This window comes from Onychostoma macrolepis, chromosome 23 (assembly GCF_012432095.1).
Source record: "Onychostoma macrolepis isolate SWU-2019 chromosome 23, ASM1243209v1, whole genome shotgun sequence".
Classification (NCBI taxonomy): Eukaryota; Metazoa; Chordata; class Actinopteri; order Cypriniformes; family Cyprinidae; genus Onychostoma; species Onychostoma macrolepis.
This window is the reverse complement of record NC_081177.1, coordinates 22,763,601-22,786,899: the sequence shown is the minus strand read 5'-3', so window position 1 is coordinate 22,786,899 and position 23,299 is coordinate 22,763,601. Positions and strand designations below refer to the sequence as shown.

At 37.5% G+C, this 23,299-nt stretch overlaps 1 protein-coding gene across 1 annotated transcript in view; it reads right to left on the bottom strand.

Annotated features, from left to right (window-relative positions):
• Positions 1 to 599: 599 nt before the first annotated feature.
• arhgap46b (Rho GTPase activating protein 46b) overlaps positions 600 to 23,299 on the bottom strand; it is a 78,617-nt gene continuing 55,917 nt past the window's right edge. Inside the window, exons 4-11 of the mRNA XM_058764361.1 lie at positions 18,195 to 18,828; positions 16,723 to 16,821; positions 7,118 to 7,195; positions 6,362 to 6,363; positions 4,627 to 4,826; positions 3,960 to 4,051; positions 2,489 to 2,658; positions 600 to 1,782 (exon numbers count right to left, since the gene is read on the bottom strand). Of these exons, the coding sequence (XP_058620344.1) occupies positions 1,588 to 1,782; positions 2,489 to 2,658; positions 3,960 to 4,051; positions 4,627 to 4,826; positions 6,362 to 6,363; positions 7,118 to 7,195; positions 16,723 to 16,821; positions 18,195 to 18,828 (1,470 nt within the window). The 3' untranslated portion in view covers positions 600 to 1,587. The remainder of the gene's footprint in view (positions 1,783 to 2,488; positions 2,659 to 3,959; positions 4,052 to 4,626; positions 4,827 to 6,361; positions 6,364 to 7,117; positions 7,196 to 16,722; positions 16,822 to 18,194; positions 18,829 to 23,299) is intronic.

The following is a 23,299-nucleotide window of genomic DNA, read 5'->3' as shown; positions in this document are numbered from 1 at the left end:
TCCAGCTCACTAGTATTCATTCACTTCTTAAAGTGGAACTATATCAGTGGACTAATTTAGGAAATAGTGAATGGGAGTAGAGTTATATAAAGGGTATATATATATATATATCTCCACTTTGAGTGAATTTAGTATGTCCACAGTAACGCAAAAATCCTTGTCATCTTATTGAGGTTTCAGTACTTTCCTATTTCCCAAAATAACGCAGTGACAAGTATAAGCCAGTCATTTGTAGATTGATTCCCCTGAAAAATGTAAACATGTTGTTTAAACATTTAGACTACTAGCCTGACATGGCAACAGCTCAACCAATGGTGCGCATTTGGGGCGGAGCTATGTGCTTGTTTAAACAATGGCAGACAAGAGAGGTGTTTAAGGAAATATAAGAGTGTAAAAAAGTCATTAGTCAGTGGCAAAGAAATTACATTTGTGCAACAAGACCGCATGCCTGCATTGGCCAATTATTTGTGTTTTTTTTTATTTGCATACTTGTGTAGAGTATGTTTCTGGCCTAAGTGTTTATTCAGCCTGGGCAAATCTGAACACAACATTTTTGGCCATCCCTTGATGTTGGAGCTACTGGATCAACTGAAAACGAAGGTATGTCCGAAATGAAATATGTACTACATCCGCCATGTTGTTATTGTCACATGACCTACCAGCGTTGCTTCACTGTGATTCATAAATCTTCTCCCATGGACACATACTATGTAGTAGGGAAGTATGCAATTTTGCACTTTCAGAGGGCCAATGAGCAGCAGCTATCTTGTGAGAGGAGTGGTTCCTGATTTAACTTACTACAGAATAGTTCTGCATAATCATCTTGGATGCAGCCAAACCACATCTGGAAATATAATTTTCTATTTCCAAATGGGACGACTGGGAAAACTACTGAGAGAGACTGAATGAAAACTGCTTGTGGTACCAGTTCATTTGGAGTCTATGACAATGTAGAAACGTGGAGGGTGTGTTTATGGGCACGTTTATGGGCACTTGTGCATCAGCGATCATTCTCCATGTAAGGCACCAGACCTCAAGCTCAAAGCTTGACCACTATTATTTCAGAGCTGTCTTTGTGGTCCACAGCTCTGCAATGTTAATTCACCCTTTTCTTGCTTACGCTCAGCCTTATACACAAAACCGAAGTCAGAAATTCTCCCCACACTCATACTTGAGCTCACAAACAGTTGCTATTAAATAATCATAACACTCATATCATATTAAATTAAGGAACTATGCTGCAGGTCATTTTGCATGTGTTATTAAGATTATGATTGTCCAAAGGATGTATTTCCCTGCTAATCAATATAAAAGACAGAAGAAATAACAAACCCGAAAAGACAAACGTCATGCATTTGTTTTGTTGCGGAATCAAATTCAGTCAATTGATTCAGTTCAAATAATGTCTGGCTTCAAGAAGAGTCATAAGAGTCAAGTTCAGGATGATTCACATTGAGGCAAAGCTGGATTAGTTGAGTCGTTGTCCGAACTAATATTAGGATGCTTAAAGATGATTCTCTGAGCAGAAGAAGGTCCTGAATCCCATCATCTCCTGGATGATTCAATCCGAGCTATGCCGCAAAATAACTAGATTAAGCCCTTGATGAAGCTGGTGTCCAAGTGGACGATGAGTATGCGGAGGAAGGACATCTCTTTCCGCGTGTTTTCAAAAATGATTCGAGGATCGTCAGACTGACAGCGCAGGCAGTTTGGAGCCATGACCATCGCCAAATTATTCACGTCCATCTTAGTCCTACTCACATTCACCGGCTGAGCAAAGACCTGGCATGAGAGAAAGACAGAGCATTGAAATCAGTGTTGTTATTGTGTATCGCACTGCAGGGTACTCAGTATCGGTATCGGCTCCGATAATGCCATTTTCTGCCGGATCGGGTATCGGTCAGACGAGACTGATCCAAATCCGATATTGTGCGTATACTATTCTGTTATTGTTGAGCCCCACGAAAGGCACCAAAACATTATAAAGCACCATAAAATTTCCATGCACTATATTTCAAGTGTTCTGAAGCTGTTCAATGTGAGGTACAGATGAATATTTGAGTCATTAAATTCATTTTAAATTCAAATTTATTTTTCATGAATGTATTTTACAACAATACAAAGAGCAATGTGTAACATTTTACCAGATTTAGTCGTACACTTATTCACTTTTATTGGTAAATAAAAATGTTTCACTAGATTTTATAAAATGATTGTGCACCCGTGATTTTTCTAGAGTATCTGCTGAATCTAACCTAGTTTATAATAGTATTTTTGTTATAGATTATGATTATATATTTTTCATTTATTATTTTTCATGAAATGAAGTTGTCTATATGTAGTAGACTGTGTTTAACACACAAAAGAGTGCCGATCAGGTCAACACACAGAAGTAAAGAAGTTCTACATTGATTTAAAAAAAAAAAAAAAAAAACTGTGCTGGTATCAGAACGGTTCTGAAAAATGGTATTGTTGCATCCCTAGTTACCTGTAAGAAGTTGATGAAGTAGCAGAGCACGAGTCTGTTGAGCTCCGGGAGCGACTGAACCACACCGATGGCTGCATCGGGATCTTCATAGTGACTGATGCACTGCTTATAGAAGCTCTGAGGAATCACCGGCTCCTCCAGCTCCCTGTACCACAACTTCAACAGAGACGCTGACACACAGAGAGAGAAACCTTACATTCCTGTCCTGCTTGTCCATGTTTTATAGGAATTCAGAAATATTCACACTTTCACACATATGCACTCATCTTATAGTATAAACACATCTATATATATTTGCCCCTAGAAATCTTAATTGGGACCGTAACATTTAAGTAGAGAGAATATGTTTTTGGATGCAAACGAAAAGTTATTGAGAATGACTGTACTGCCTTAAAGACCATATTAAATGATCTGATTAACAATTTTCTTTTCTAGTTCTTACAGAAACATTGTTGGAGCACAAAAAAAATAAACTTGACAATTGTATTTAAATTTCAAAGCAAAACCCTAAATTGCTACTTTCTATTAATAATCAATGACAAGTGTTATTAGTGTGAGTGGATTGTTGTCATTCTAGAGAGTATTTGAAAAATGTGTCCAATATTTTTGGTTTGTTTTCTATGAAGAGAAAGACTGTTAATATTTAAGGCATTCTGTATATCTGCTATACACTCTTAAAAATAGAGGTGCTTCACAATACCACAGAAGAACCTTTTTGTCTAAATGGTTCCATAAAGAACCTTTAACATCTGAAGAACCTTTCTGTTTCACAAAAGGTTCTTTGTGGCAAAAGAAGGTTCCTCAGATTATAAAAAGGTAAGAAAGAGATGGTTCTTTGACTGAATGGTTCTTTGTGGAACCAAAAATGGTTCTTCTATGGCATCGCTGTGAAGAACCTTTTAAGCACCTTTATTTTTAAGAACATAATTCATTTTGCCAGCTTTTAGGAGTATAATAGATGCTAAAAAGTTAAAGGACTGAACAGCCAAAATTTTTGGTCTGCTGAAAATTTGTGGAAAGACATATTTTCAGTATTTTATATATATATATATATATATATATATATATATATATATATATATATATATATATATATATATATATATATATATATATATATATATATATATATATATATGTTAACACATATTTAAAATAATCTAACTCTACTCAATTTTTCCACATCTCTATCAATTGTTTAAAAAAAAACAAACAAAAAAAAAACTTCTGGAATCACAAAATGCATTTAATAGAATAACCCTGGTTTCTGCTACTAAAAAAAGCTTAAAAACAAGCAGTTTTGTCATAACTATAGCAGAAATACTGTATCCGATATATATATATTCGGGGATATAATGTCAGATAATGGGGGGCCTTCAATCCAGAAGGTTGAAAACCTCTGGTCTAAAGGTCTCATTTTCTCTGTGTAAATGCTGTTTGAGATATGAATGTGAATGTTTGATGTTCTCACCAGGGACATTGGGATCAGAGAGGTTTTCTGGAAGTTTCCACTGGTCCACTTGTAGCTTGAGAGCATTCACCTCATCGATATCCCCTGGTACTCTACAAAATGAAGACAACAGATTCAGCTAAGACTGCTTATGATACACATATTCGTCTGTTTCTGAAAGCTATTTACCTCTTTTAATAGCCGTAAGTGTTTGGACACTTCAATAGCACTAAGAACCCTGTTCTAAATGCTGCCCTCAGCCTTTGCGCTCCACACTTTGGCTACACTGTAGCAATAAAGGGGCCTACTCGATCATAAAATGACAAATGGGACAGCCTAAAATCTTGAGGACCGTATGGACATGCACAAACAAAAGCCACATCAAGTGCACCATATGGGACCCGGCTAAGAATAGTGTGCTGGATCATTTGACCACAAGGTGGAGCCAATGTGACAGGCTTAAGATGGCATGAAAGAGCTGCGGTGCACAGGATTTAAAGAAAACATGTTCCTGTTACATGGAATTTCATGGATGATGAAGAAGGGATGAGAAAGTAAAAACTTTATACTTCAGGATGGATATGTAGTTTAGTAATTAGCAGAGTTTGAATTAAATTATAATGTACTCTATATGAGACACTTAACACCATGATAAGCCCTCTTTCCTGATTCTCTGTGTATGTCCTACCTGAAGATGCCCTCCGTCTGGGCTCCACCCAGGGCCAGCACATACTGAGAGAGCTGCACCTGCACCCAGGGCAGTTTCCTCTCGGGGAAGAGCTCACTCTGCCTCTCCATGATCTCCTCCAGAGCGCTGCCGAACAGAGACGGGGTCACGATGGCGTTCCGACCGTGATCAATTTCCTCCAATGTAGGCTTCCTCAGGCCCTACAGATGAAACAAATATTGTACATACTTTGTCACTGCAATTTGAGTAAAATAACTAATAAAATGTAGTGATATCAAATTTATATAGACTTATCAGTTACGTACTAAGTTTGGGGTTGGTAAGATTTACAGTCTTTTAAAGAAGCCTTTTAAGGCTGCATTTATCTGAGCAAAATACAGTAAAAACTGTAATATTGAGAAATATTGTTAGACATTTAAAATAACTGTTTTCTAATTGAATATATTTTCAAATGTAATTTATTCCTGTGAATTTCTCAGGAAACATTTATTATCATTATCAATGTTGAAAACAGTTGTGCTGTATAATATTTTTGTGTAAACCATGATACTTTTTATTTATTTTCAGGATTATACAATGCAAGTCTTTATATTCACTTATATTCACTTTTGATCAAAATAATTGCTGAATAACAGTATTAATTTATTTAAAAAAAACTTGATTTTGATCCTTTTTTCTTCTTCTTAGTATCAGCCCAATGTTGTAAATGTTATTTTTACACTTAAGATAATTACTCATTAATAATTTATTAACACTGTTAAATGTAATCTTTTTTTATAAATCTCAAAATGCATTTTTCACGCATTATAAATATTATGATGACTAAATTCACTTGTAGTGCTTAAAACAAATGATTTTAGTTTTTTATAGTATTATGTAGCCAATTATTTATTCATACAAAATAGTATATTATTTAAATATTGATATTTATCAGTTATCAGCCATACAATTAATACAAAAATTGGCTTATTGGCATTGACCAGAATGTTCAAAAATACTTTTCTAGTGTTTTTGCTGAACTTTTGTTATTTTTGGAACTTGACAGTCTGTGGTCATTATATGCATCCTGTGCATAGAAAACAAAGAAAGAAAAACATGAGAATGAATGATGACAATCCTCATTTTTGTCTGAAATATTCCAGTACAAAACAGAATTAAGATTTTAATAACAACCCTCCACTGACACATGAAACATCTGTTAATTGGACTATGTGGAACAGACGGACACCATCTCAGCTGTAACACGATATGAAAGATCAGCGCTGAGCGGGATAATACGTAGCTGTGTGGTGCGGAGGTAAAAATAGCCCACCCAGTAAAAACACTGGAGACAGAGGTGGGATGGCTGATTACAGGGTGGGACTGGTGAAAGGGCAAATTGGGAGGGAAACAGCTTCTGCTAGTGCCAGTGCTGTTAGCAGTGAAGCGTGTGTGCATGGACGTAACTCATGGACGAGTCTTACACAGGGGCCTGGGGGGGGGGTTGTTGTAACCTTTTCTTCTTAGTTTGGGTTAGTGGATTAGTAATTCTCATGGAGCGCTCCTAAAGGCCGGGTGCTGTGATTGCTCACAGATGTGACCAATTTTAGAGGGCTGCACCATATACTGCTGCTTTTGACCATTCGGAGACTCCTGGGTATGATCTAACAGCAGTGCTGGCATCTATAAATAAACAATACTCCCAGGAAAAACTCTTTTTAATTATATTTGACATCACATGATGGAATCATCCAACTTCTACGTGTCTGGTTAAACCAGGTTAGGAGTCACTTAGCATGCTAAGAGTCGATGCTGCAATCAAGAACTGATGAAGAACCATAGTCTGCCTATTAAAATTAAACACAGCTGGATTCAGAGCCGAGCTGAGGAGCAATGCGTGTTTATTAGAGTTAAAAATTTGATGATAAGCTGATAATTATTTTTATGCTATAGCTGATAAGTGATTAAATGTCTGATATTAAAGGGATAGTTCACCAAAAAAATCCGTCATCATTTACTCACCCTCAAGTTGTTCCAAATCTGTATGAGTTTATTTCTTCCGTTGAACATAAGAGAGGATATTTTGAAGAATGTGTGTAACCAAACAATTGCTGACTAAAATGCTATGGAAATAAACATTCTTCCAAATGTCTTTTATGTTGAACAGAAGAAAGAAACTCATACAGATCTGGAACGACATAAGGGAAAGTAAATAATGACAGAATTTCCTGGTATAAAATTGTCTAAATAAAGAATATAAACACTAAAAACAAAAAAAAATCAATCATTTTAAATGCTTCGAGTGAATTTAGGCATCGCATTATAATCTAAAGTAAGAAAAAAAATGGATTTATTATTTGGAGATTGGCTAAAGATTACTTTTAAGAGAGTTATTAGTAATTATTTGTGTATTTGTCTTTGCAGATTTATTTATTTTATTTATATATATATATATATATATATATATATATATATATATATATATATATATATATGTATGTATAAAAACAACTCTTACCTTCTTGCCCCAGTAATGGCCACTTTTGCAGCTTACGGTAGCAGTACTTTGCGTAAGTGCTGATGGGAAGACCTGTCAAAGACAATTAATATGCAGTATTACTGACCAATGACAGAACTCTGAAAGGAAATGACATAATTGACCACTGAGTGACCCAATGCAAATTTTTTATTTCTGGTCAAATGTGCAATTCAAAGGCCTCAAGAGAAACACAGTTTGTCTTGTGAATGAGCCTTGTGACTTGTATCAAAGTCCTAAGCATAAAATTATTTCCTAAGGGATTTATCAATAAAGAAGTCTTTAGAAACAAAGCCATTCCACTCCACTCATTTTCTATGGATTCAGAGTTCATGGCCGAACATGTTATGAAAGAGAAAGGCTTGACAGGGGCGTAATATGATTTTGCAGGCATTCCAACAGTTGGAGATGGAAATAACACAAACAACAACATTTGACAGCACGGTCAGAAAAAATAAGTTTTTGATTACATAATATATATATGTTTGTGTACTTATATATATATATATATACAGTACACAAAAGTACACACACATGCATGTATATATTTAAGAAAAATATGTTACGTTTATACATTTATATATGAATATAAATATATACATGTAAATATTTTCAAAATATATGATGTATGTGTGTCTTGTATATATATATATATATATATATATATATATATACATAATAAATACAGTACACAAACATATACTATGTAAACAAAAACGTTTATTTTGGATGTGATTAATCGCGATTAATCGTTTGACACACTAGAAAAAAATACATTTGCTTAACCAATCATGTTAAAAACATTAGATCAAACACAGAAGGTCACACAAAGACAAAGACCGATGAGGCATAAGTGCTGTGCAAGTAGCTACTCGCCAATCCAAAACCTGACAGGGCTTCTTCTTTTACTCAAGACCAACTTCAGTGACTCATATGCATATAAGTGTTTTCCAGCAGCTGAAAACTGAAACCCTCACTCTTGCTAAGCATGAACGCTCAAATTCCTGCTGAGGGAATGCTGGAAGTGAACATTTCGAGTAAGATGTGAACGTTTCCTCACAGCTACAAGGTACATGAGGCGTGAAGTTTAACTGTTACAAGAAAAACTGGCTGGAAACCAGCGTTTAAAGTACTAATGGAACCCATCATCCACGCTCCGCTAGATGAAATATCGCTCACATTGATATTAAAGTGAAAGCGATACAGCTACTAGTGACTCTGGCTAATAAACACTGACCTCTAAGAATTACACTATCGGTTTCATTAAACTCACTCTCACAGCGCTTCCCTCCCTCGTACAATATCTTCTCGGGAACGTGACTCATTCTTTGGCTGAACAACCTTACGTGGGTCTGAAAGAGATTTACAGTGAACAGGTGACTGAGGTTTGACTGGGCTGAACTGAAGCCTGAGAGACAGTAAGAACAGACACAGAGAGGCTTCAGGGCTCTTCACAGCCATTACTCACACGTTCAGACAAACATACGCACAGGAAGAGGGAGTAACAGTTTTATATGGGAAAAATGTTGACGATGAAACTCTAAAAAGACAAAATACTCAAACAAGCTCACTTTGAAAACAAAAATAGCATTCCTTCTTCAACGTAGCAGTTGTAATAACTCTGCAAAGTTCAGACATTTAACATTTCTGACAACACCGTTAAAGGATTGTCCAAACATAAAGATTTCATGATTAATATTATGCAGTCAAATGAAGCAGGCATATCTATAACATTTGCAATGCTGAGGTAACTGGAGAAACCGTCTGAATGCGTGTCTTGTAGTAACTCGTCATCAAATCTGGAGAAAGGATTTTCAGTGTAGGATTTACTTTGAAGATTTTCACTCAGAAATTGCTAGTAAATTTCACAAAGAAATGGCAAGTGATGTACTTTTAACTAAAAACTAGTCCATATGTAGACAAATGAGGTTTCTTTCAGTTAATGGTCTGAAGAAAACCCTCATAAAACAGATAAACACACACAGTTTCCCGATATCAGACCTGACAGGAACAGGTGGTTCTGTATGAGACGGTCTACTGCCATCAGGCATCTGTGAATCATGAAGACGGTAAGATTTATAGCTCTTGTTTTGATGGCTCTTGTGTGTATGAAGCTGTAAACTCATGTTAGATGAGCAGGTCAGGTATTTCACAAGAGTCTGTCTCACTTCTGGCTGTTCTCTTTCTCTTTGAAATTTTTATTCCTACATTTCCTGATGTATGATCTTCTTTCCTCCATCTTTTCATCAGTCCTCACACCTCTGTCACTTTGTGTTAGAGGTTTGTGACCAAAATCATTGAATTTATAACACGGGAATGATACACCATTCAAAAATTTGGGGTCTGTATGATTCCTCTGAAAGAAATGAATAATTTTATTCAGAAAGGATGCATTAAATTGATCAAAAGTGACAATAATGTTACAAAAGATTTCTATTTCAAATAAATTCTGTTCTTTCAAAATTTCTATCCATCAAAAGTGTCCTGAACAACTCATGTATCATGGTTTATTTCTTGAACAATAAATCAGCATATTAGAATGATTTCTGAAGGATCATGTGACACTGAAGACTGGAGTAATGATGCTGAAAATTACTGTCTTTACTGTATTTTCAATCAATTAAATGGAGCCTTGGTGAACAAACTTTTGAAAGGTAGTATACAGTGCTTCTTGAAAGTTTGTGAACCCTTAAGAATTTTCTATATTTCTGCATAAATATGACCCAAAACATTATCAGATTTTCATACAAGTCCTGAAAGTAGACAAAGAGAACCGAATAAAACAAGTGAGAGAAAAATATTTTCTTTGTCATTTATTTATTGAGAAAAATGATCCAGTGTTACGTATCTGGGCTTTGCAAAATTATGTGAATCTCTTGGATTAGCAGTTAATTTAAAGGTGAAATTAGAGTCCATCTGTGCAGAGGTGTTGTCAGTCAGTGCATGACTATCAAATATCAGTACGTGACCTGTTTTATTCAAAGAACAGGGATCTATCAAAGTCTGATCATGTTTGTTGGAGGTGAATCATGTCACGAACAAAGGAGATTACGGAGTACCTCGGAAAAAGAGTTGATGTTGCTCATCAGGCTAGAAAAGGTTACAAAACCATCTCTAAAGAGTTTGGACAAATCCACAGTCAGACAGATTGTGTACAAATGGAGGAAATTCAAGACCACTGTTACCTTCCCGAGAAGTGGTCGACCAACAAAGATCACTCCAAAGCAGAACGTGTAATAGTCTGCGAGGTTGCAAAAGTTCCCAGGGTAACTTCTAAGCAACTAAAGGTCTTTCTCACATTGGCTAATGTTAATGTTCATGAGCCCACCGTCAGGAGAACGCTGAGCAACCATGGTGTGCATGGCAGAGTTACAAGAAGAAAGCCACTGTTCTCCAAAAAGAAAATTGCTTGCTAAAGATCATGTGGACAAGCCAGAGGACTATTGGAGAAAGGTGGATGGATGAAACCAAAATAGAACTTATTGGTTTAAATGAGAAGCTATTATGTTCGGAGAAAAGAACACACTGCATCCCAGCTGAAGAATCTTATCCCATCTGTGAAACATGGTGGTGGTGGTATCATGGCTTGGGCCTGTTTTGCTGCGTCTTGGCCAGGACAGCCTGCCGTCATTGATGGAACAATGAATTCTGAATTATAGCAGCAAATTCTAAAGGAAAATGTCAGGACATCTGTTTAAGAACAGAGTCTCAAGAGAACGTGGGTCATGCAGCAAGACAACAACCACAAGCACACGAGTCATTCTACCAAAGAATGGTTAAAGAAGAACCAAGTTAATGTTTTGGAACGGCTGAGTCAAAGTCCAGACCTTAATCCAATTAAAATGTTGTGGAAGGACCTAAGCAAGCAGCTCATAGGAGGAAACCCACCAACATCACAGAGTTTAAGTGCTTCTGCACTAAAGAATGGGCTAAAACTCCTACATCTTATTGTGCAGCACTGATCGGCATTTACAAGAAACTTTACCTTCAGTTACTGCAGCAAAAGGGAGTCACACCAGATACTGACAGCAAAGAGTCACATACTTTTGCAACGCACAGATATGTAACACTGGATCATTTTTCTCAATAAATAAATGACAAAGAAAATTTTTTTCTCTCACTTGTTTGATTCGGTTCTCTTTGTCTACTTTCAGGACTTATATGAAAATCTGATGATGTTTTGGGTCATATTTATGCAGAAATATAGAAAATTCTAAAGGGTTCACAAACTTTCAAGCAGCACTGTGTATATATACACATACATATATATATATATATATATACATACATGCATATACATACATACATATACATACATACACATACATACACACACACACACACACACACACACACCATCTGTTTTTATACCATCATACCGTACTGTTCATTTATTGGACTTATTCCTTTCTTTCATCACCCATCTTCTTGGACTCATTTGTGAATGTGTGCTGTGTCTTATCCTACAGTTAAACACACTTTTATCATCGGCCTCTTAAAGATAAAGAATGACAGTTTGACCGCTTCAGCAGTTACCATGAGAAAGGAAACGAGCTGATATGGGGGCTGTTTTGCATACAAATAGTGCCAGTTTTGTAACAGCGGTCCTTTGAGCCCATACAGTTTTTCCCCCCCACTACGCACCTCTAACAGGAAGGCAGGAGTAGGCCACACCCTGACAAAACATCCTGAAACAAGAGCGAGAGAGTAAAAGAGCCTTATAAAAAAAGAAAAAAAAGTGCCACATCATATAATAAAGTCCTCTGAGAGTGTTTATTCTATTTCAAAAGGGCCTGTGAACTCCAGCCCTTCCCACAATGCCATCTCCTGGGGCACACGGACAGCTGGTGAGGCCCTGCAACGGTAAAGCCACATTCCTTCTGCCGTTCCAGAACATTCCCAGCATCCAGTCAGAGAGCGGGAAGGTGCAGAGGTGTCACATGGAATGCTCCACTGCAGCCAAAACAATGCTTGGGATGACTAAAGTAAACCGGCAGCACTTCAGTCAGCTCATGAGACAAGTGAACACTGTTTAGTGACGGCAGTGTGATACAAGTGAATTTGTTTCCTTTGTATTTTCCATCCACTAGAACCACAACAACATTCCTGACATTTGGCTTCCACATACACACATGATGCTGGCATTTGAAAAGCAATTGATTTTCTGGCTTAGCTGGAACTCAACATTCTTACAAACATTGATGCCACCATAAGTCCTCTCACAAATCCTGTAATCTTTACCATGAAGTCAAAGATCATGATCCTGTTGATTGTAAGCCAATGGCACATGAAGCCTATAGTGTTGCTGTTTCAAATTGATGAAACTACAACCCTTACAATCTTATGTGATTAATGGGGAATAACACAAAAACACCACAATGACAAAGTATAAAATTATGGTTAAATGTCAATGATTATCAACCATTGTGGTCTGAAGATGATGATGATATACCCTGAATTAGGGGAGTAAAGGTACACGCATTCGTACCTAAAATTTTCGGTACCAGTCCATCAGTTCGAACAAATGTTTACCAAACAACTACAGCAAACCACTGCACGAGTGAAACTTCATTGGAAACTTAGTTTTATTTACTGCTACTTTTGATAAGAAACAAAGTCTCATCTTTCATATTATGTCAATTTTTTTCAGGAAATTCCAACTATAAATGCCATGCTTTGATGTGGCACGACAGATCGCTGTATAAATCGCCTCAGTTCAAACAACGATGCAGCGTGAGTGAGTGCGATCATCCCTTTCTCTTTACTACTAGTTTTAACAGCAATAAACATGAATGAACATCTCAAGCCTCATGTAATCTCTCAATCAGTGTTTCAACCGCATCAAAACTAAATGTCACGTCAGGCATTCATTTACCTCAGGCTAGTCATCAGTATCCACAGCTTGTTAGTTCACAAGAGAAATGAAGTCTAGAGAAGAGCATTTTGCGAAATATTAGACTCATTGGGCCAGATTTACTAACAGCTGGCGCCAGCGCAAACCGTCTTTTGGCATTAAAATAGTACTGTCAGGATTTACTAAAGATGCGCAGTGAAAATTAGCGCTGAAAAGGCGTGGCACAGTTATTTTTTTGCTCCTGACCTTATTGAATATGCATTTGTAGAAGTTTCCCCTTTCGGATGCAAAATTTTTGGGAGGAGAGTATTAAAAAATGAATCACGAATCAAAATTTTTTTTCGATTTTTGATTGATTTTTTTTGTATTTGCCCCCAAAAAAGCATGTCTTTAACTATTTTGCACTTGTGTCGCAAGTAGATCACTCACACCTGATGAGCATCGGCTCTGCGCTTATATGCGCCTATGCTAATTTACGCTGTGCTTGGTATATTGCGTTGGTCGATATGTAAATGAGATGTTGCGTCTGTGTTCTTTCATTTGCGCGTTGTCATTTAATCACCCGCAGAAATTTCCACGCCCATCAGCACTGTTTTGGAATTGCGCGCTCACGCTAATTTGCCTTATTAAATCTGGCCCATTATATTTTACTTTACCTGTTAGTGATGTCTCAATTATTTAATGTATGTTTAAATAAATCAGTTATGAAACAAGTTATGACAGCCATATATTTCAACAACAAAAATAAATATTTAAGTTATATTTAAGTTTAAGTTGAGTGTTGATTATATTTAAAAATAAATAGTAATTGAATTTAAGTTTGGGCTCTATTGTTAACTGTAACCTCATAGTAATGTAAAAGGGCTTCCTAGATTTATATCCCTAGTAAAATGTTAATAAAAAAGTTAAATTTTTTCCCCTGCTGTCGCATAACAACACCGAACCGTTACACCCCTACCCTTAATGATTCAAAATTGCTTCTAAAATGTTCACTTAAGTGGACACCAGCACCAGAGGGTTCAACACTCTCCCTCCCATTTCATATATGAAATGCAGTCCGCTTAATGTCGACCGCTGAGTGCTTTTGAACTCCTCGCTGAGTTCACACTGTGATGTATCATGCAGTGCAACGATTTCATCAAAGTCAGTCAGAGGGTAGTAATAAAATGACGAAACGGACTGGATTCAGCCAGCGGCTGCTAAAAGAAAAGTCCTGCACTAGAGAATCACATGTAAAACAGTTGTAAAACTAAAAAGATCGGAGCTGGTGGCAAAGTCACCACAAAAGGTGATCCATGAACACTTCAGCTTGCTCTAGATGTACTGTCCATGTAATAAGTATTTAGTACTGAAAGATTATTGGTAATGACAGTACATTTAAGCCTTCCATTTCAAACAGTGGCAGTGGTCATTACGTAACTGGTGATAGTGAAGTGAGCACATGTCTGGTGGCACTGACCCTGTGAAGACAGCGCACAGTGTAATTAACCAAGGCCAGGCTGGAGCTGCATTATTAAGAGCCCACGCAGAGCTGTCTCGTCAAACTCTTTGTTTTGGAGCGGGGCTCTTGAGAAAGGCTCAATGTGTGCGCGAGGAATATAGAAGAGAGATAAAAGAACAAGCTGAGGGTTAAGTTGGATGGCAGCCACTGAGGGTGTAACCTGATAAAAATGTCCCATTCTCCTTTTTTTGTCTCAATCCGCCTGTTCTTCTTTCTCTTTCCATCTCCTATCAACTCTTGCTTCAAGACTGAAAGACGTTCTCAGGATCTTTGTTGCCTCTCAACCCCCAAACTCTCTCTCTCTTTGCAAGCGCAGTCTGGCTATGGGCCAGGGAAGCGTGGGACTCGCAGAATGTCTTGTTGCTCAAAGCTTTAATCTTGCCTCTAAAAGAGAGAGTGAGAAAGGGAGAGGGGAGGGGGATACACCCCTTCTGTGCTTGGCCAGCTGCTCTCTATTTGAGTGGTCCTCCTCCACCAGCGGACCCTAAAGCATCATTAATACTATCCCCTCCTCAGCCAAACGTGTTACCAGGAAGATTCCCTTATTTACATTGTATACCAAACTCCCTTGACACTGAAAGAGAGGCTCTTAAACACACCCACTCATATGCAGTTAAAGAGAAAGGATGCTTTAGCTTACAGAATACAACAAACAACATGAAACAGCATTCACTACGGATTCAACTATAGACAGACAGACAGACAAAGACAGAACATTAGAACGAATGAACGAATGAACGAACGAACGAACGAACGAACGAACGATAGATAGACAGATAGATAGATAGATAGATAGATAGATAGTAGGGCTGGGACAATAAATCGATATGGCGATATATCGTGATCCTTCTCCATGCGATACGAGAATCGATATCTGGTGCCAAATATCGATATTTTAATTAATACAATAAGGTGCTCTAAATAGATTTTTCTGTTCACGGTGTATAAAAATGCGTGGAAATCCCGGCCGTGCCATTTCCAGCTTCTTTCCAAAGCAACCATGAACTGCGTTCTCTATGAAGATGGGGAAGCACGAGGAACCGAAGGATAAACAGATTTCCAGCCACTGTATTATATATATATATATATATATATATATGTTTATGGAGATTAAAACTAAAAAAATGCCCCGGAAAAGCTATCAGGGTGGACCATAAGCACCGATCATGTTATTACTGCAGAGCGCATATTCAGTTCATGAGTAGCCTAACCTCTCCGCTCAGATCGCAGGTGGATTTTCCTCACTATATGAGAGAGAGAGAGCGCAGCAGGTGCGTCCAGTTTTATGTGAACAAAACTGGATGCTCTCCCTCTCTCTCAGATATTACAAGTGCGCGTTATGCAGTGTGAACAGTGGGCACCGACCGGCAGAAACATAAATGTGCATCTATGGCATGGAGGACGAAACAAAACCTAGTCAGAGTCACAATGCGGCGCAGAAGTGTGCAGAGTGTGTGCTTGCCGCGCGTCTACATTTTAAATAACGAAGCTGAACGCGCAAAAGACGATGTGAACGGCTATTTCTTCGTGTGGGGCTCCGTTTTTATGATGAGAGGAGTAGAAAGGTTGAGAAAGCACCATTTTGAAATGTACCAGGTTTATATTAAATCGATCTATCTAGTTTTTTTTTTTCTGTTTGATAAGCAGTTAAATGTGTTTGTTTACACACAGAGAAAAAGAAAAGTGTACACTTTTAATAAGTCCAAGAATAAAATGATTAATTTATGTTAAAACTGATTTACAGAACTTTTTTTGCCGTTTTCTAACAGTTTGGACTTGAATAAAGAAAGAAAACTTGCACTTAACCCTTTCACAGGCATTTTGTTTAGACAGATATCGTGATGTATCATTACAGGATTTTCTAGAAATATATCGATTATCGCAGAATCGCTGTATCGTGATATTATTCTTATCGTGAGCCATGTATCGTGATTATATCATATCGTGAGGTACCCTGCGATTCCCACCCCTAATAGATAGATAGATAGATAGACAGATAAAGACAGACAGAACATTAGAACAAATGAACGAACGATAGACAGATAGATACAGTAGATCCATAGATAGATAGATGCCAATTCACTTTAAATGCCAACTTATTCATTGAAAGAAAGCCAATTCCTTAATTCTAAACTCCCTGCCAAAATCTCTCCTCAAGTTTTCTCATGTCTGTACGCATGTTTCCCTGATTGTCTGTGCAGATGATTCATTCCACCATAAACTCACCCTCATCCTCCTCTTCCTCATTGTTCTGTCTCCTCTTCTTCCTGGATTTTGAATTCTTCTTGTTTTTTATGTCCTGTTGCTCCATGATGTGCTGCAGTACTGTCAAATACAATAAAACTGTTAATTCTGAACACTCATATGCTCCAACAGTCCATCCGAACAATACATGACTTTATTGTTCCATGACCTGTGATGTTTGACCTGCAGTAACCCCTGCGTTTTATTTTTCTCTCCTCCACAGCGTTACATCCTGTTTGGGTAGGCACAATGCCATAATAATTTTAGCAGTGTAACCAATATTGGCCTGCTCTGTTTGTATGTATAAAAGTTTTTCAGGCTTTGAATCCATATGGGACAGCCTAAAATATAAACACTCCCCTGTGTGTGTCCTTTCCCTGTCCTACAAGCAAAAACACTGGACTATCCAGTTTGGCTTTGGTATTTATACTTAAACCACACTTATAAATGTATGAATGCAACTGCATTAGACATAACACTTCAAACTAGGGGTGTGTGATATATATCGTCTGCGATAATATCGTAATTGTTGTTTTAACGATGTGCAATTTAACATTATCGAGTATTTTGCAAAAACCATTCAAAACAACCCTACAGAGTGCACGCATACGTTATGTTAAGTCTAAGAGATTTACGTTTTAGACGCCATATTTTCTGTTTTTGCACTATTTTGCCAACAAAAATAATTCCAAACACAGCCACAGCACTGTTTTGTGTCTCTGAGCAACATGACGGTGTTTCGTTCCTGAATGAATCAACCGTTTAAATGAATCGGTTCAATCACAATGACTCACTTATTAACAATGAATTGCTGCCACCTACTGGCGGTTTTAATTTCACATTCAAAGTATCTTCCTTTATTTAAATAATTGCAAATATCAGTATTCAACGTTTTATGTTTAATATATCAAAAAAAAATTATGCATTGTAATCGCAGGTTTAATGCATTTATGTCCTGCATTAAACAGTGTGTAAATATATCTAAATGCCACTTCAGATGCAGCTTCTGTGTTTCCTCTGCATTGCACTGCATTTTGTTGATACTGATATCATTTGCTTGGTAACAGCCCAAATGTTTTTTTATAATTCACTCATTAAATGTAAGAATTTGACTCAAAAGGTAATGGACACTTTTAGGAAAAAAAAAAAAAAAAAGGCTTTATAAAGGTAAAAATGCCCATAAAATGTAAAAATCAGTTTCAACTTATTGGAAAAGATTCATTTCTATCAGTCTGAACTGACCAACACACAGAATATGAAGAATATCAAAAACTTTAGGAGCCGGCTGTCCACGGCAGTCCTTTGTGGCAGTCCACAATAACACACACTGCAAAATATCGTCTAATTATTGTTATCGATAAAATCCCAGAAAAAAAGAGATATTATTTTTTGTCAATATCGCACACCCCTACTTCAAACCAAGTTATCTATAATAAATATTTGAAATGACCTACTTTTCTTGTCATTACTGGGCTCAAGGTGTCGCTGGATGTAGCCTTCCAAATAGCGCCTAAACTTGGGCGAAGGCGAGAAGAACGCTAGGCTGATGGCCATCAACTCCCAGCCCGCCTCCAAGCTCCTAAAACTCAAGTTTCCGGTGGTCTGTCGCACCAACTGCACGTACAGTTCGTCCCGCAAGCCTTGCATCCCCCAGCACTTCGTGACCACCTGAAGGGCCGCATGGCGTTTGTCCGACCTAGTTGGCCTGTCGCCCATGTAGGCCTGGACCAGCTTGAACATCTCGCAGGCTTCTTTCTTGACAGACCGGTCGCTGGTGATCAGCATTGGTTTCTTAATGGAGCCACGGTTCCACGACAGCATATTAGCAATGGAGACGCGCCGGCGAAACAAGCCCTGCGTGTGCTGGTTAAGGTTCTTGCTGGCCCAGTCCTCCATGTTGGCGATGGGTGTAGGCTTGCAGAGGGTGGCGTATGGGTACTGGTAACCAGAACCTGTGCTGGCAAGGGAAGGAGGGGGACTGTTGTTGTTGTTTTTATGGGTGAGGTGGGCGGTTCCACGACCTGCTCTGTCATGGTCACAATCCTGGGGTGAGATGTCCTGTTGAGTTTTGGATTCCAGTGTTCCTGTCTGGAGACAAAAAGAAAGATTGCGAAACAGATAGATGACAGTACGGATGCAGATGTTCTAGCATTTATTTGCATCATCACGACTGCCGCAGGAACTTGAATCCAAGTGCGTGTGTTGCGTAGGTTGCAGCTGATTGGCTTACTCAGTTTCCCTGCAGAAACCTGGAAACGCTCACATGGATTACGCTCGCTCCCTAAATAGGTGACCCAATATGGAAATCACATCCCAACTTCAAACATTACTGCCTCCCCTCTTCCCTCTCCTCCTTTCTCCCTCTTTCCTAATTCATTAATGCTCCAAAAAATCCCTGTCCGACTTCTTCCACACTGAAGAAAATGAATTTAATAACTGAATTTAATGCATTTTTCTCTCATTTAAAAATGTTCAAATACACATAAAAAGGAACGGTATTTCTAAAAAAAAAATTATCACGATGGAATGAAAGTAACAACAGATAAATTCTTCATTGTTGTAGCATACATGCGAGTGTAACAGTGTTGGGAAAAGTTACTTTTAAAAGTAATGCAATTTTGCATTACTCCCTGATAAAGTAACTAATTGCATTACTTGGTTAATTTATTACGGAAAGTAATGTGTTATGTTACTTTTGCGTTACTTTTTCTCATCTGGGCTTGCTTGTTATTGTTTTAATATATAAAAAAAGTTTTATTTTGGCAAATGTAAACAATCATACTGACATTACTATGGTTACAAAAAACAGTCAATGAGAGATGACAGGTTATGAACGATGTCATCTGTATATGCAAGTAGCATGCATATCTAGCACGTTACATTTGTGGTATATTCCCATAACATAAGGGTATTTTTTCATTTCTTGGCACCCCCTGGCATTACGTCAATGTGACACTGTGCCCTAAGTGATACAGATTTAACAATGTGGTCATATTAAATTGTAAGAATGGAGCATTTCTCCATGCTTCTGGACATTTGTGAGGTTCTGCCTCCATCCAGATGTAATGAGCTTGCTCTGAACCAAATCACTGAGTCAATGTTTCCAACCTCACAACTCTGCCTTTACGTTATTGTTGTATTTTAATCAGACGTTTAAGTATGAGAGAAACAGAAAAAAGACTGATGATGGTAATGAGGCATGTAAAGGCATGAAGAAAGCCAAAGGGCCAGCAGACATATAAAGGAGGCTGAATACTATAGGCAAACGTGTATTTTTGTTAAATCTGACATATTTCTAAATTTGGCCATGTTTGAAATACTGAGTAATCATTATCCATTCACAAACATTAACATAGGCCTACATAATGCTTAAGGAAAAGGTCATTTTAACCTAGCTTTACGGATGCAATTATTTTAATCGTTAATGATCATTTGATTGATGACACATCTCTCCTAGTGTATTAAGATCCATAATATTAACTCCACCAACTTATGCTCCACAGGAGAAGCCAAACCACAGGTGGAGCACTACACTAATGACAAATGGAACTGTCAGCACACACATCGAAACACATTACCAGAATGTGCCAAATCACAGTGAGCTGTAAGAGCCGACTGTCTTGTACAACCACAACACCTGGCTGTGAATGAGGCGACTGGCCCGGTCTCTGTTTTGCTTTCACAATTATTCTGCAAATAGCACCAGGGCTTTTATTTCTGTTATGTTTTAAAACAGACAGGTTGTTTCTGGTGGAGCACAGACTAAAGGTTAATTTATGTTCCAGTTTCTCCAGCACTCGTGTGGGAAAACTTCATGAACTGCATTAACACGCATGCTAATGCTATCAAATGTAGAGTCTGAATCCAAAACACTATTTCAAACCCTGGTGGACTGCACTGCAGTCCAATCCCTACACAGACAGCTGCCTTCTGAAGATATATTCATAATGACAGTGATGAAATTGCTCAAGTTCCTGCAATTCTGGTTGTAGTAAAGGCCAAATTATACTTCGGTTTTTAAGCATACATGAGGGTCTGTTTACAGTGTGTGATGCAAATTTCGTCACCAGACTAGTTCACGCAAACTGTATGCACACCACCTGAATTTTTGTAACTGCTCGTACTTTGTATGCATGTGCATTGAATTTGTTTTGCAGTAATCAGTTGTTCCACAAGGTGGTAACACTGGCCCAGGCCGCTGTTTCACAGTAAAAAATGAAACGAAAGAGATAGACAATAAGGACCTGGTCATTTCATGCATTTTCGCTGATCGGATATCTATCTGATTTGTTAAAACGTTTCCATTTACACTTGGCCACGTGTCGTCGCAAAACGGATAGAAATCCGATCTTCAATTCCCACACTATATTTAAATTTAACGGAGTTCACGTCAACGAAATAAGCTCTGCATTTTACTAATTATCAGCTCATTTCAAGATCAAAGACCGCAATAGGAGAGCGTGCAGCATCAGCCCTGGAAAGATACGTTTGTCTTACTTTTAATGAAGATGACTCTGTGTTGACCGTCTGCGTCTTACTTTCAGTTTCATCCGTGCAGAGGTGGGTAGAGTACCCAAAAACTGTACTCAAGTAGAAGTAAAAGTACTTGAAGAAATATTTACTCAAGTAAAAGTAAAAGTAATAGTCTGAATAGTTACTTGAGTAAGAGTAAAAAAGTGTCGGATAAAAAAACTACTCAAGTAGTTAGTTACTAGTTACTTTGGATCATATACTGAATATAGTCTATTTTTATTTAGATATATAGATATTTAGATACATTTTTATACACACACACACTGCCATTCAAAATACCTTTAATTTTTTTTAATGTAATTTATTTCAGTGATGCAAATCAGAATTTTTATCAGCCTGATTTATTATCAATGCTGCTCTTTTTTAGCTTTCTATTCATAAAAGAATCCTGAACAAACTGTCACAGGTTCCAAAAAATATTAAGCAGCAAAACTGTTCCCTGTTGAAAAAAACAGCATATGCTGGTATGGTATGTTTTGAAGCATGGGATGCTGGTTTGAGCTGATTTAAACTGGTCCTTTGCTTGTCCTAAACTGGTCCGACCAGCTCAAGACCAGCACATGACCAGCACAAACCAGCATCCCAGCTTCAAAACATACCTAACCAGCATATGCTGTTTTTTTTTTGTTTTTTTTTTCAACCACACTGGTAATAAAACAATATATTTGAATGATTTCTGAAGGATCATATTACACCGAAAACTGGAGTAACAGCTGATACAAATTCTGATTTGCATCACTGAGTTAAATTAAATTATATTTTAAAGTTTAATTATGTATTATAAATGTATTTAACCTCTGACACGGAGAAGAGTGAAATCTCCTCACACGACCGCTAACGTTACAGAACATCTGAACATAACGACACAAACGCACATTGATGGATCTTCTTCCGTCTGTTCTGCAAAATGTAAACAAATGTAGCCTTTATTTCTGCAAGCGTAAATATTGTGAAAATTTCCATATTAATTGTGACTAGGCAAGGCATTCCGCAAGGCAGAATTGACTCAAAAGAATGAATCATTCGCGAACGGGCATCGCTCATTGCCCAGAAAAAAAAGTAGATGGCGCGCTTGGAATAAACTGAAGGATTTTTAAATTGTATGCATTAAGATAAAGTAACGAGAGGAGCGTCGCCCACAGTAACGAAGTAAAAGTACCGTTTTTTCACTAAAAATGTACTTGAGTAAAAGTAAAAGTACCCATTTTTAATTATACTCTAAAAGTATTAGTTACCCAAAAAATTTACTCAAGTAAATGTAACGAAGTAAATGTAACTCGTTACTACCCACCTCTGCATCCGTGGCAGTTTGCGCGTCGGCTTGCTCAAGAGATGCTCAGCTGCTCGTCCACAGCGATGAGTGTTGCATTAGCGCAGTCATATCTGACTTTAATGTCATATAGCCTATAACACGCTCTCACACGTTTATTATTTTAACATTTTGGAAGGAGTAAAATTTACATATGTGGTTTCAACAACCAGATGCATTTACACTTGTCCAGTTTAGTCTGGAATGCGGCCCAGACCACCTCCTGAAGTGGTTTGAGCGATCGGATTTATATCAGTCTCGAATGTGTTTCGGAGTGGCATTTACACCTGGTCTTTTCACGATCGGACAGCTATCCGATCAGACAAAACACATGAAGTGACCAGGTGTAAACAGCCCCTAAAGAGCACAGACACTGGACTAAGATGAACCTTTCTAGAGCGCATATGTCGACCGCCAGTGTTCACGCACGCTATAAAATGAAGTATACACTGTAAAAAGTGATAAGTTGACTTAACTTAAAAAAAATTTAGGAAAACCGTTGCCTTAAAATTATTAAGTAAATAATAATTTAAAAAAATAATTTAAGTGAATCATCAAGTTCACTTACCTTTTTTAAAAAATTATTATTATTTACTTAATCATTTTAAGGAAACGGGTTTCCTCAATTTTTTTAAGTTAAGTCAACTTATCACTTTTCACAGTGTACTTTAAAAGCCTTCGTGTTTGACTGTTTGCATACGCTAACGTACATGTACA